General features: G+C 44.7%; 1 protein-coding gene across 1 annotated transcript; it reads left to right on the forward strand.

Moving 5' to 3' along the window:
* The first annotated feature begins 796 nt into the window (after positions 1 to 796).
* Positions 797 to 11,687, forward strand: LOC149290514 (uncharacterized). Its single transcript, XM_089489356.1, has 5 exons — positions 797 to 867; positions 2,002 to 2,169; positions 3,029 to 3,149; positions 5,420 to 5,837; positions 11,678 to 11,687. The coding sequence occupies exons 2-5, from the start codon at positions 2,095 to 2,097 to the stop codon at positions 11,685 to 11,687; spliced, it is 624 nt and encodes a 207-aa protein (XP_089345482.1). The 5' UTR covers positions 797 to 867; positions 2,002 to 2,094.
* The last annotated feature ends 1,353 nt before the right edge of the window (positions 11,688 to 13,040 follow it).

Below are 13,040 nucleotides of genomic sequence, written 5' to 3' on the forward strand. Positions count from 1 at the left end.
ATCTCCCATGGCCTCCTCCCTCCAGGACATCCTTCCATTCTTCCCCTCCATCTCTCTCTCTCTCCCCTGAAGGCCTCAAATGTCAAATGCCAAGCGCTCAGGCAGAGGCAGCCATTTTGTGTTCTGGCAAACATTTTGTGTTCTGATGGCCATTTTGTTTTCAGCAGCCATTTTGTGTTCTGGCAGCAGTTTTGTGTTCTGGTGGCCATTTTGTGTTCTATTGGCCATTTTCTGCTGCTTGTGACTGTGGAGAATATTGTTCCAGAACATTCTCTGAGGCCTCAGTTAAACAGAGGTATGAGGCTCCAGAGAGAGAAGGAGGCCAGGCTCCTTGGGCCAAAAGGAAGGAAGTGTGTCCCTTTGTGCCACTGACCTTCCATTTTGGAGCGAAGGAAGGAAGGAAGGAAGGAAGGAAGGAAGGAAGGAAGGAAGGGGCCTGTGGGGTGTGAGGAAGGGAGGCAGGGTACCCAGGGCCAGTGGGGAAGCTGGGCTTTGGGGTTTGGGAGAGAGTATTGGGAAAGAGACCCTCCCTTTGGGCCCTAGCTGGGGAGGGTCCCACCGGTCCTTGCCTCCCCCTTTCGGAAAGGAGACCCCCTCAGCCCCCTGGACTCACTCCTGCCACTGTGACTCAGGAAACTCAGAGGAGTTTCCTAGGCACTGTCACCTTCTGCCCTCCATGGCCATTGGCACTGACCTTTTCCCCATTGCCTTCCCTCCCTCAGCCCTTGGACCTTCTTCTCCTTCGCACTCAAAGCAACCCTTCTCTACGGCTGAGGAGACGGCCTCTGACCCAGGGAAGCTCCGGCCATAAAGGACTGCAGGAGAGCCCTTTCTGGGGCTGCAGGAATCAGGGTCTTTGTACTGAAGGTAGGCCTTTATTTCTGGAGCTGAAAGAGGACCTTTGTTTAAATGTTTCATTCCAGGATTGTTTGGAAAGGTTGAAGCTGAGAGAGTGAGCCCATGTTTTGCAGGCATAACCCTAGAGAGTAGACCTGCTGAACCCATAAGTGACTGGTGAGTCAACATATAGATAAATCCAAATGATTCAGTGATTCTACTCTGATCAGGACTAGGCACAAGATAGAGGCTAGAATTTAGGTCTGTATGTGGCTGGAACAAGATATTCCCAAGACAAGATGGACAGGCAACAGTGTGGAAAATGGGCACTCTCCACATGGGCAGAGACACTCTCAGAATTGTGACCTCTCTGCATGCAGAAGGCTGCCATGGGAATTGGGTGCTCCCTTCCCATCAGTTCAATCTTCTGGTCCCACCTGATTCTGGGAGGAGGGCTGGATCCCATGGAATGGGAACAACCTGAGAAGAGAGAGCTCCTTTTCTGCCCTTCCTGACTGGTGTCCTCCCTGGTGAATGGCCAGATGTAGACCAATTCCACCCAGAGCAACATAGGAGCATGGAGAGTTCTGCTGTTTTGGCCACTGGGAGAATGAGGAACCACCAGGCCAGACAGCCTGACCCAGCACAACCCTCTATGCTCCATTGTTGCTCTGGCTGGAATCAGGCTACAACTGGCAATTCACTGATCCAGGTCCTACCATAGAGCTGTGGAAGCCATCCCACATGGCCATTCCATGCCTAGTGAGAGTGTTGGGTGTGAGATATTAGAGAAGCATCCAGCTGTGTTTCTGTAGTCAGAAACAAAATGAAGAAATCTTCTTCTGAGGGCCACTGGGGACCCCTGCAGGTTTCAACAGATAATGCACTCATTTCACATCTAGCTATGAGGACATAGTCAGGACCTTTTCCAATTCCTATCCCCTGATGTCCAGCTACTCTCACAAGGCATGGAGTAACTGTGTCTATGGTAGTTCCAGGGGGCTATGTTTCATGGAGAGGGAGGAAGGGGATGCCCACCTCTGTATTGGCCCAAAGGAGACATTCGTCACCTGCGTATGTCACCAGCAGGATGCTGATCTCAGTGACTTGGAGTGCTGCAGGGTTTCTAGCAAAAGCAAGCCTAACCCTGGTCTCTTTTCTCAGGAACTTCATCTTGGACCCCTTGTACACAGCTTTGGAGCATTCTCTTGCTGGAAGTGACCAAGTGCAGGGCCACCAGGATCCCCTGCCCACCTAATGGCCGACACGAAGGCCAAGCGGAGGGAGTTGGCCTCCAACAGAAAGAGGCTGCCGAAGTACAACAACTCTTTGGTAAGTTGTCATCCTGACTATTTGTTTCATCTTTGTCTGAGCCGGCTCCTGAAAGCAAGTGGAGAACATGCTGTCCCAGTTTGGCAGAGAGAGTCCTGGTTAATTTTCTGTCACCTCATTTTTTCAGGGGCTTTAAATGTCCTATTTCACTCTCTTCCTCACACTTTCCCCCTTCTCCTCAGGTCAGTTCAGTTGCTGAAAAATGTGTTCCAAGTTCAAAAGAGTGTACATCCCATCAATTCAAAAGAGGGGAGAGACGAGAGAAGGGGGCAGGGTCTTGCCCTTGCCAAGAGTCGGAGGCAAAAGCAAACTTCTGTACCCTTCCTCACTTGTGTGATAGTTATCATTAACAACTTTGGCCATCTTGACCCCCTTCTGGTCTTCCTTGTCCACGTGTGTATTCCTTTCCCAGTCTGTAAAATGCTAGGGGATATTGAAGAATATTTCTGGACTTAAATTGAGTGTGGGCCCAGTGGCCCTCAAGCCGAGAGTACTCCCCAGAATTGTTTTTTAAAAATGAAATTTGCCTCTGAAATTAGGTGAGATATGGCTAAATGCACTATAATTCATTGGTGACTAAATATACTATACAGTACATGTTGGGATAGTCAGTAAACTAATCAATCAATAATATTCCAGAAATGGCCTAAATTATATTGTTTATCATATTATATATTATATTGAAAGGATTCGAGACAAACTGGATCTCAAAGGCAGTAGCTTTTTGCTTGCTTCCAGAATTTAAAGTTTATTTCCTGGACTGAATTCTGAAGTGTTGAAATAATATTTGCAATGCACCATGTGCTTTCCTCCCCTTTTGTTTAGTCACTCTCTGGATGACGGCTATTTTCTGTTGCAGGTGACCTTTGCAGATGTGGCGGTATATTTCACCGAGGAGGAATGGAAACTGTTGACTAAAAAGCAGAAACTTATGTACAGTTCTATAATGATGGAGAATTATGACAATGTAGCCTCTGTGGGTAAGGAACCTGAATCCATTGCACTTCCTGTGAAGACTGAGGGCCCTTTCATAATTTACTGCCAGAGCGTTATGATTTCACTTTAAAATTATAGAATCAAAGAGTTGAAATAGACCACAAGGACCATCCAGTTCAATCTTCTGCCATGCAGGAATAGACATTCAAAGCACCTCCGAGAGATGGCCATCCAGCCTCTGTTTAAAGACCTCCTAAGAAAGAGACCCCACCAAACTCTGAGGGAGTATATTCCACTCTTGACGATTTCTTAGTGTCAGGAAGTTCCTCCTAAAGTTTTAGTGGAGCCTCTTGTCCCTGTGGCTTGCATCCATTGTTCCATGTCCTTTTCTCTGGAGTAGCAGAAAGCAAGCATGCTCCATCCTGAATATGCCTTCTCTTCAAATATTTGAACAGGGCTATCATATCCACTCTTTATCTTCTCTTCTCCAAGCTAAACATACCCAGCTCCCTAAGTCATTCCTTCAGAGAGCATGGTTACCAGACCATTCACCATTTTGGTTTTCCTCCTCTGGACATGCTCCAGCTACTCAACATCTGTTTGAATTGTGGTGCCCAGAACTGGACACAGGATCACTGCAAGTGAGCCCTGACCAAAACAGAATAGAGTGGCACTATTACTTCCCTTGATCTTGACACTATACTCCTATTGATACAGCCTAAGATCACATCGGCCTTTTTAGCTGCTGCATCACACTGTTGACACATGTTCAACTTGTACTCTACTACCATTTCTTGTTCCCTTTCACATGTAATTTAATTGTCGTAACAACTTCCTGTGGAATCTTGGAATTTCTAGTTTTAGTGAGGCACTATTGTTCTCCACTTTGTAAGGATTCTCAATATCCAATCCTAAACTGCCAATTCTGGAATTTTGTGGGAAGGAGCCATGGAGATTAATGCTTTTTGCCCCTAAATGGTCCTCAGCCCATTCCTGAGCAAGTTTCCTGGCTTTTGTGGCCCCTCTTCCAGCCTTTTGAGGCTCTAGAGAGGCTTTGTGGGAAAAAGGCCTCCCTTGGCCCTGCAATGGCTCAGAGAGGGCCCAACAGTGGCAAAATGACCTTCACTTTCTCAAAGGGATGCTGTGGGATATTGAGGCGCAAAACATTATGCCATATTTTTAGGTGACACAATGTAGGGTTGTCCCTGAGATCTCCTCAGGTCCAATGTGACCACACCACTTCCCAACAGTAGTCCATCTCTGTCTTAGAGATGCCTTAAGGTTGTTTTAAGGCTCATCCCTCGTACTTGACCTTCACTAATATCAGAAACCAGGTCCCAGACCCCTTGTTCTGCCTTTCCTAATGCATTAGTTGTATATTAATTGCCTTTCCATTCTGAAGAAATGAACCTCAAGATGTCCATATTATGCATCAAACTCTGTGGGTGTGTGTCTGTGATAGAGAGATGGATGCAATGTGAAAAACAGAAAGGCAGGGAAGAGATGTTGAAAGTGAAATGGTAAAGCAGTGCAGATGGGCAAGAGGGAAAGTTGGAGAGGGAGGAAGAAAGGGAAGGGGATCAGGCATCTGGGAGCCAGGAGGGGAAAGCAGGAGCAAAGCCAGGATCGCCTAGCTCTGGGCGGAGAGGAAGGGACCTCTGGGAAGGCCCAGGATATATATATACTGGCAATGCACTGACTACTTTTCACACTTAAAAATAAGACACAAACACAGTTGATTTCATCTAAATCATCGGAGGTTCTCTATATTGAGTTGCAAAATAATACAAATATTTGCAAACTCTCCTCTCAGACTTCCATCAGCTTCACCATCTCTTGTACACACAACTCCAATCCAATGCACACCAATCCGCATATGAGCTGTATACTGTATTGATTGTGAGTCATCTCCTGGTGCCAAACATCATGAAGGGACCTCTGCAGTTAGGTTGCATCATGCCTTGGGCTCTGACTCAGGACTCTATTGCAGTCTCACAGGATATGATGCCACTTGTCAATAGTATTTTTGCACATGTTTAATGGAATATTTTTTCAACAGTCCTTTGACTGTCTGCTTCCACTGATTCCCTCAAGGCAGTCCCCATCCAGCCTCTTATTTGCTAGCTCCTAGGAGTAAGGATACAGTCGTTCCATGGATTTAAGGGCATAAGCAGCAGGGTCATGCTTGGGTTACTCACAGAAACTTTATTAATTTAATCTCAAATTAGGAGGGTTTAATGAGGGCTAAAACATGGGGTAACACCCTCCTCTCTTAACTCTAATTTTCAGTCTTATCTGTCATTGTCCTTTACAGAAGCACATTTGATTCATGAGAGAGTCCACAGAGGAAGGAAGTCACATAAATGCCAGTATTGTAGGAAACGTTTTGTTTACAAGTCAATCCGTGTCAGGCACCAGAGAGTCCACACAGGAGAGAAGCCATACAAATGCCAGCATTGTGGAAAATGTTTTTGGTCAAACTCATACCTAGTGGAACATCAGAGAATCCACACAGGAGAGAAGCCATACAAATGTCAGCGTTGTGGGAAAGGTTTCTCTTGGAGGTCAGCCCTAGTGAGACATCAGAGAGTCCACACAGGAGAGAAGCCATACAAATGCCAGCATTGTGAGAAATGTTTTTCTTCAAAGGCACACCTAGTGAGACATCAGAGAGTCCACACAGGAGAGAAGCCATACAAATGTCAGCGTTGTGGGAAAGGTTTCTCTTGGAGGTCAGCCCTAGTGAGACATCAGAGAGTCCACACAGGAGAGAAGCCATACAAATGCCAGAATTGTGAGAAATGTTTTTCTTCTAAGTCAGACCTAGTGATACATCAGAGAGTCCACACAGGAGAGAAGCCATACAAATGCCAGAATTGTGAGAAATGTTTTTCTTCTAAGTCAGACCTAGTGTTACATCAGAGAGTCCACACAGGAGAGAAGCCATACAAATGCCAGCATTGTGAGAAATGTTTTTCTTCAAAGGCACACCTAGTGTTACATCAGAGAGTCCACACAGGAGAGAAGCCATACAAATGCCAGTATTGTGGGAAATGTTTTTCTCAGAAGTCTCACCTAGTGACACATCAAAGAGTCCACACAGGGGAGAAGCCATACAAATCTCAGGAATAAACTAACAATATTTTTGTCAATAAGGAATGTAAAATATTTTAATTCGGTGTTGCTAAGAAAAGCCCTTGTGATTTTGTTTGTAAGGCTTGTCTGTCCATATGTCTGTTTGTGTTTTAAAGTTATATTTTGTTAAGTTTAGATTTTAATTGCTAATAGTATAGATAGTTGCAATGGGTTGTAAATTTGGCTGGGGATTGTGGGTCATGGTTTGCTAGATGGGGGGCTGGGATTTGTTGCAGCTGTCTAGAATAGTTATGGGAATGATAGCTTTTGCAATGTTTGGGATGTTGTCTGAAGAAAGTTGGGGGCAGGTATTAACAGAAAGGGGTCTAGTTTCTGGGAATGGAAAAGGCGGCCTTGTTGCCTGTGGGGCAGAGACTGTGGGTATTGGAGGTGGGGGCTAGGATTAGAAGAGGGTGAAGTTTTAGGTTTTGGGTTTGAATGTATTGTTTGGCGTGGAATGCGCAGTTATGGCTTAAAGACTGAATTTCTGACTATGTGTTCTCAATAAAGTGCTTTCCTATTTCAACACACTGGACTCTTTGATGCACAAAACTGACCCTTTATTCTCTCCTCAGTCCTCAGCTCCATTCCCATCCATATGAACAGCATAGGCAAACATACAGGATACACAGAGAGAGCTTTATTTCCAAAGCATAGCCTTCCTTTCCTGCCTTTCCCTCCTGAGTCCAGCTCTGCACCTTGGGCTCCATTGCAATCTTCTCAAAGGAAGAAAAGAGGGAAGGAAGGGGAGGCCGCTGAATCTCCGGTGCATACCTTCCTTTCCCACAAAGGATGCCAGCAGAATAAGCAGCAGCAGCAGCTAGGCCCTGGCAATCCCTGCGCATGCTGAGGAGGGGCCTCGAGGGGGATGTTGCGGTCGGCCAGGACCAAAAGCCTAGGCGAATCCAGCAGCAGCTCTGAGACCAGTTGTGTCACCTTGCCTAGGGAGTCTGTTAAGGAACGGGATGAACCTTAAACCAACAGAATCCCTAGACTTTCCCTAGTCTTTAAGCTGAGGTAAATACATTTGATTTGACCACATTCGATGTGGTCGATCATATGGATAGGTATCCTGCTCAAGGCAAGATTGTCTTCATGGACCAAAGGCACTCCCCTTACCTGCTTACTGACGGAGATCCCGGCTGGTAAGGCCTGATCCCAGGTGGCAGAGCTATCATCACCCAGCCGGGTCTCTGTGAAACAAGACAGGTCAGCCTCTTGGTCCAGTAGGAGATCATGGACTATGTGTGTTTTATTTTTGACTGACCTGGCATTACACAAGAGCAGGGAAAGGTTCTGTGGTTGGTTTGGTATGCTCTCCAGCTCTTTTGGGATAGCAGGGAGAATGGAAGGGGAGAGAGATATCTGTCAGGGTCCTAATTGCAGCCCCTCTTGCAACACAAAAGGCAGTATTTGAAAAAGGAACAGCTTTTATTGAAGAAGAAGATACATGTAATAGAAGTGACATTTTTGTCAGGAATGAAAGAAAGTATAAACATATCCCTTTTATAACCATATGAATCCACCGCACTCCATTCACCAATAAAGCTAATTAATTGGATAGCCCTTTCCCACACAGCGTTCTCCCGCCCTTTTCTGCGCAGTGTCCTCCCATCTGGGATTCTGGCAGCCTTTCTAAAAGCAATTATGCTCTCATGTGCCTTTTCTCAACCACTGCACCTGTGGCCTTGGACCACAGAACTCAGCCACACAACAGTTTAATTAACATTATGGTTTAACAATATATAATAATAATAATAATAATAATAATAATAATAATATGCTTTATTTTTATACCGCTTTTCCGAGGTGATCAAAGCGGTTCACAGAATCATTTAAAACTTGCACATCATAAAAACAACCTCACAAAAACCAATAAAAAATGATCAACATGCAATAAAGACAAGCAAGATGGTGGTCGGGAGGAGGGCTTGTGTTCTTAGCAGGCAGAGGCCTGTTGTTGCTGGCCTGCTTCTCTCCCATAAATATCGCTATTTATAATATAAAACCCTATCAATCTTCACATAATATGATACCATATGAAAACAGAATAAACATAAACTCGTAGCAACATAATATAAAATATCCATAACTCTCCTTTTCCAGAAACCAGCCTTTTAAACTCATGCCTTTGTTGGAAGGGTGATTCCCACACATTCCAGTCCTAGCAAAGAAACACATTCTTTAGCCATGATCTCCCTACCTCTTTCTAGTATCTTCCGTTAAAGCACATATTAAAACATATTATTTTAACCCACCATAAATCCCATCTATCTTAATTCTACTCTAAACCTAAACCTATAACCCTTATGGCATGAATTCCTAAATGAGTAAATGCATGAATAAAAGGATTCATGACATATTGTGACCTCAGGCTGATGCTACTTGCCTGCAGCAATGAGATGGGACCATTGTGAATTTAGGCTAATGCTGCATACCTGAAGGTTTGAGACGTGACCATTGCAACCTGAGGCTGATGCTCCTTTCCTGAAGATTGAGACTGTTCCATTGTGATCTTTGGTTTCCAAATCCTTCACCATTTTAGTCGCCCTCCTTTGGACGTGCTCCAGTTTCTCAACTTCCTTTTTGAATTGTGGTACCCACAATATTCCAGGTGACAAAAGCAGAATAGAGTGGCACTATTACTTCCCTTGATCTAGACTCTATACTTCTATTGATATAGCCTAAAATCAAATTGGCCTTTTAACTGCCACATCACACTGTTGACTCATGTTCAACTTGTGGTTTACTTGGACTCCTAGATCCCTTTTACACGTAGTTTCATTCATCCAGGTGTACTCCATCCTATATCTGTGCATTTCATGTTTCCGCCCTTAATGCAGTACCTTACATTTCTCCATGTTGAATTTCATTTTGTTCGCTTTGGCCCAGCTTTCTAGTCTATTCAGGTCATTTTGAATTTTCATCCTGTCCTCTGGGGTATTAGCTGCTACTCCTAGTTTGGTCTCATCTGCACATTTGATAATTATGCCTCTAATTCTGTCATCCAAGTCATTGATAAGGATGTTGAACAGAACCCCACTGGACACCCCATTGGTCACTTCTCTCCAGGATGTTAAGGTGTCATTGTTGAGTACCCTTTCGGTTCGGCCAGTCAACCAATTACAAATCAATGGAATAGTTTCCTTGTCTAGCTTGTTTCATGTTTCTGGTTTATATACTGTTTAATTTGGTTAACTGCTATTAGTGAATTACCAAGAGTGGCCACCAGATGGTGGTCCAGGATAGACGTTGGAGAGAAGCCCAAAGAGGCTGCAGTGCCCTGAGTATCCATAAGAGGGCGCCGTTGTATTAGGAATGTTCTTTATTGATAAAACCAAAGTCTATGGGGATTTCCCCATTGGCTCCCCATTCCTGAGGGGGCGTGGCCTCCTTCCCTTTACCTGAACCTGCCTCCACTCCCATTGGCTGCCTATACACCCCCTCAGTTGCCCTGAAAGCGAAAGGACCACCGGAAGGAAATGGGGGAATTGCAGCGCTGCATCATGGGAAATTTGCAACCGGGGGGTTTGCGATGGTAAAACAGAGCAGAAGCAAAGCTGCATTCCACACCAGACCAATTCGGAGTGGAATCGGAGTGAGTTTGGAAGACATTTCTGTGCATTCGCTTGTTACCGATTTCCCCAAAATGAGGGGTCACTTTGGAATCACTGCAGAAGCCCCACGGAAGGAGCCCCCAATTAGACTATTTTGATCATACCAAGAAAGTAGGGAGATGGTTAGCCCTTAAATTAAAAGAGAAGAGAAATAGAAACCACAATTTAAAAATCAAGAAAGACGGGAAAATATTATCAAGACAAGAGGATATTAAACAGACCTTCTTTGAATACTTCAAAAATTTATATGGAAGTGAAAATCTCAAGGTGGAAAACTTACTCGATTGGTGTAACATAGAAGAAAGAGTGAAACTAGACGAAGGGCAAAGAAATTTCTTAGAGCCAGATATAACTATGGATGAAATTTTAGAAGCAATAGAGGAAGGGAAAGCCCATAAAACCTCAGATGGCTTTCCCTTATATTTGTATAAAGCATTTAAGGAAGAGTTATGCCACCCCTTAGACCAGGGGTAGGCAACCTTTTTCAGCCGGGGGCCGGGTTGGTGTCCCTCAGACAACTTGGGGGGGCGAAGCCGGGGGCGGAGCTTCCACCCCCAGGGGCAGAGCTTCCACCCCCAAGGGCCATGCCACCTCCACTTTGCCGGCCCCTGATGGGGCCCCAGGCCCTGTCAGAGGTCAGGAAAGAGCCAGCGGGGACCGCCAGCGCTGGAGGCCTCCCCGTCTTTGCTGGCCCCTGAAGCCAGGGCCCCGCTGCCGCTGTCGGAGCCCTCCTGGAGGGCTCCTGCGACAGCAACTGGCCTCCCAGTGGGCCCGTTGCCTTCGCTGGGGTCCTCCAGGAGGGCCAAAGGGACAGCAACTGGCCTCCCAGGGGCCTGCTGCTGCCGCTAGAACCCTCCTGGAGGGTCCAAGCGGTGGCAACTGGCCTCCCAAGGGCCCGCTGCCTTCACAGGAGCCCTCCTGGATGGTCCCAGCGGCGGCAACTGGCCTCCCAGGGGCCCACTGCTGTCACAGGAGCCCTCCTGGAGGGTCCCAGCGGCGGCAATGGGCCTCCCAGAGGTCCGTTGTGGCTCCAGGAGTCCCGTTTCGGGGCTCCGGAGGCCGCAGCGGGCCTCTTAATGGGTGCCGCCATTTTGCCCTTCAAAACGGCGGTGAAATCTCACGCGACCTTTTTGGACGCGCGAGACTTCGCCGCCATTTTGAAGGGCAAAATGGCGGCTGAAACCGCCGAAATCGGCAGCGATTTTGGCGGCGGGAGGGACCGGGGGCCGGCGGAAAGGTGCCCGCGGGCCGGATCCGGCCCGTGGGCCGGAGGTTGCCGACCCCTGCCTTAGACCAAGTTTCCAAAGAAGCTCTTACTGGTAAAATACCAGATACATGGAAAGAAGCGAATGTTACCTTAATTGTGAAAGAAAGCAGAGCAGTCAATGACCCCGCTAATTATAGGCCTCTCTCGTTATTAAACTCCGACTACAAAATATACACAGCAATTTTGGCTAAAAGATTTAAATAGATCTTAATTAAAATTATTGATGTGGATCAGAAAGGTTTTCTCCCTGGAAGACAACTAAAAGAGGACACATGGCATGTCTTGAATATTTTGGAGGACTGTCATAGACATAATGGCAAGCAGCCAGGTTTATTTCTTTTAAACCTACAAAAAGCATCCGATTCTGTAAATTGGAACACAATGTTTAAAATCTTAGAGGCGATGAATATAGGAGATAATTTTCGTAGACGGATAGAGAGATTGTATTCGGTTCAAAAGGTTAATATTTTAAGAAACGGAGAGAAAAACCCCTCCTTTCCTATTAAAAAGGGAACGCGTCAAGGATGCCCCTTATCTCCCCTTCTCTTCTTAGTTGTGATTGAGATCTTAATTAGGAAGGTAAAATTGGATATTGATTTGAAGGGAGTAACAATTAAAAAACATACATATAAAATAAAAGCCTATGCGGATGATTTGTTTATAGATCTAGAGGAGCCCTTAGATAATGCAGATAAGCTTAAGAAGGCTATAAAAACATTAGAGACTTTAGTGGTTTCAGAGTGTATTTACCAAAATCTGCGATTTTAATGAAAAATATGAATAAAGAACAAATGTCCAAAGTAACCGGATTCACTGGAATTGAAGTTAAAGGGGAAATTAGATATTTAGGATTAATCATTTCAAATAAAACAAATGAACTCTTCGGGAATAACTATGGCTCTCTGTGGAAAAACAATTAAAATGAAATTAATAATTGGAATAAACTGCACTTATCCTTCTTAGGTAAGAAAGCTGCCATTAAAATGAAGATATTACCTTAAATCCTCTTTTTATTTCAAACTCTCCCTATTATAATCCCAGAGAAAATGCTTAAGAATTGGCAAAAGGATTTAACAAACTTCATTTGGGAGGGAAAACCCTTGAGCAAAACTAAAGGTCTTACAAGACGCAAAGGAAAGAGGAGGGTTAATGGTTCCAAATATTAAATTATATGATGAGGCTAATTAAAAATTGGATTAATTTGCAGGATAAAGAATCATGAGAATTGGAAGGCAAAGGCCTTAAATTTGGAAGGCATACTTTTCTCTTATATGACAAAGAAAAAGCAGATCCCTCGATTAACAATCATTGTATTAGACATGCGTTGTTTAGGATTTGGAACAAGTATAAAGGTCGGATAGTTATGGGATTCCCAAAATGGGCCTCGCCTTAGAAGCCATTTGCAGAACGAAAATGGAGAGAGAAGGGAATTGGATTATTTATGACGATCTCTTAAAGTTTAAGAGTGAAGAAATAGAAATTAAAACACAAAAAGGTTTAAATTTACAAGGTTTTAATCTGAATTGGTTTGAATATCAACAAATTTACTCCAAAACGCAGCAAGACCTAAAATCACGGGAGAAAAAGAGGATAGTTCAGAGCTAGAAAAGCTTTTATTGATCAAAGGCTATCAAAAAGGTCTGATGGGTAAAATATAAAAGGTGTTGCTAAGCTGGGACTCAGAGCAAGAAATAATCAAGCAATCAAGGATAAAATTGGGCAAAGAAGGTTAGAGTATGTATGAACGAGGAGGAAGAGACACGGAAAGTGGGATTAATTGGATGAGTGAGATAAGAAAGATAAAAGGAGCGAGGAGCTGATCTGAAGAAGGTATGAGATGGGAGAAGCCAAAGAACTGACTGTTCAACCTCTGAGTATAAAAGGCTGCATACAAATATTGATATATCATATACCTT

Source organism: Sceloporus occidentalis, unplaced genomic scaffold (assembly GCF_023333645.1).
Source record: "Sceloporus occidentalis isolate IW3139 unplaced genomic scaffold, rSceOcc1.0.p SCAF_39, whole genome shotgun sequence".
Lineage (NCBI taxonomy): Eukaryota > Metazoa > Chordata > Lepidosauria > Squamata > Phrynosomatidae > Sceloporus > Sceloporus occidentalis.

Excerpts from the sequence above, each read along its gene's own strand:
- LOC149290514 (XM_089489356.1), top strand. The coding sequence starts at position 2,095 with ATGGCCGACACGAAGGCCAAGCGGAGGGAGTTGGCCTCCAACAGAAAG. Across the intron at positions 2,170-3,028 it reads CGAAGTACAACAACTCTTTG|GTGACCTTTGCAGATGTGGC; the intron begins GTAAGTTGTCAT and ends TTTCTGTTGCAG. Across the intron at positions 3,150-5,419 it reads TGACAATGTAGCCTCTGTGG|AAGCACATTTGATTCATGAG; the intron begins GTAAGGAACCTG and ends TGTCCTTTACAG.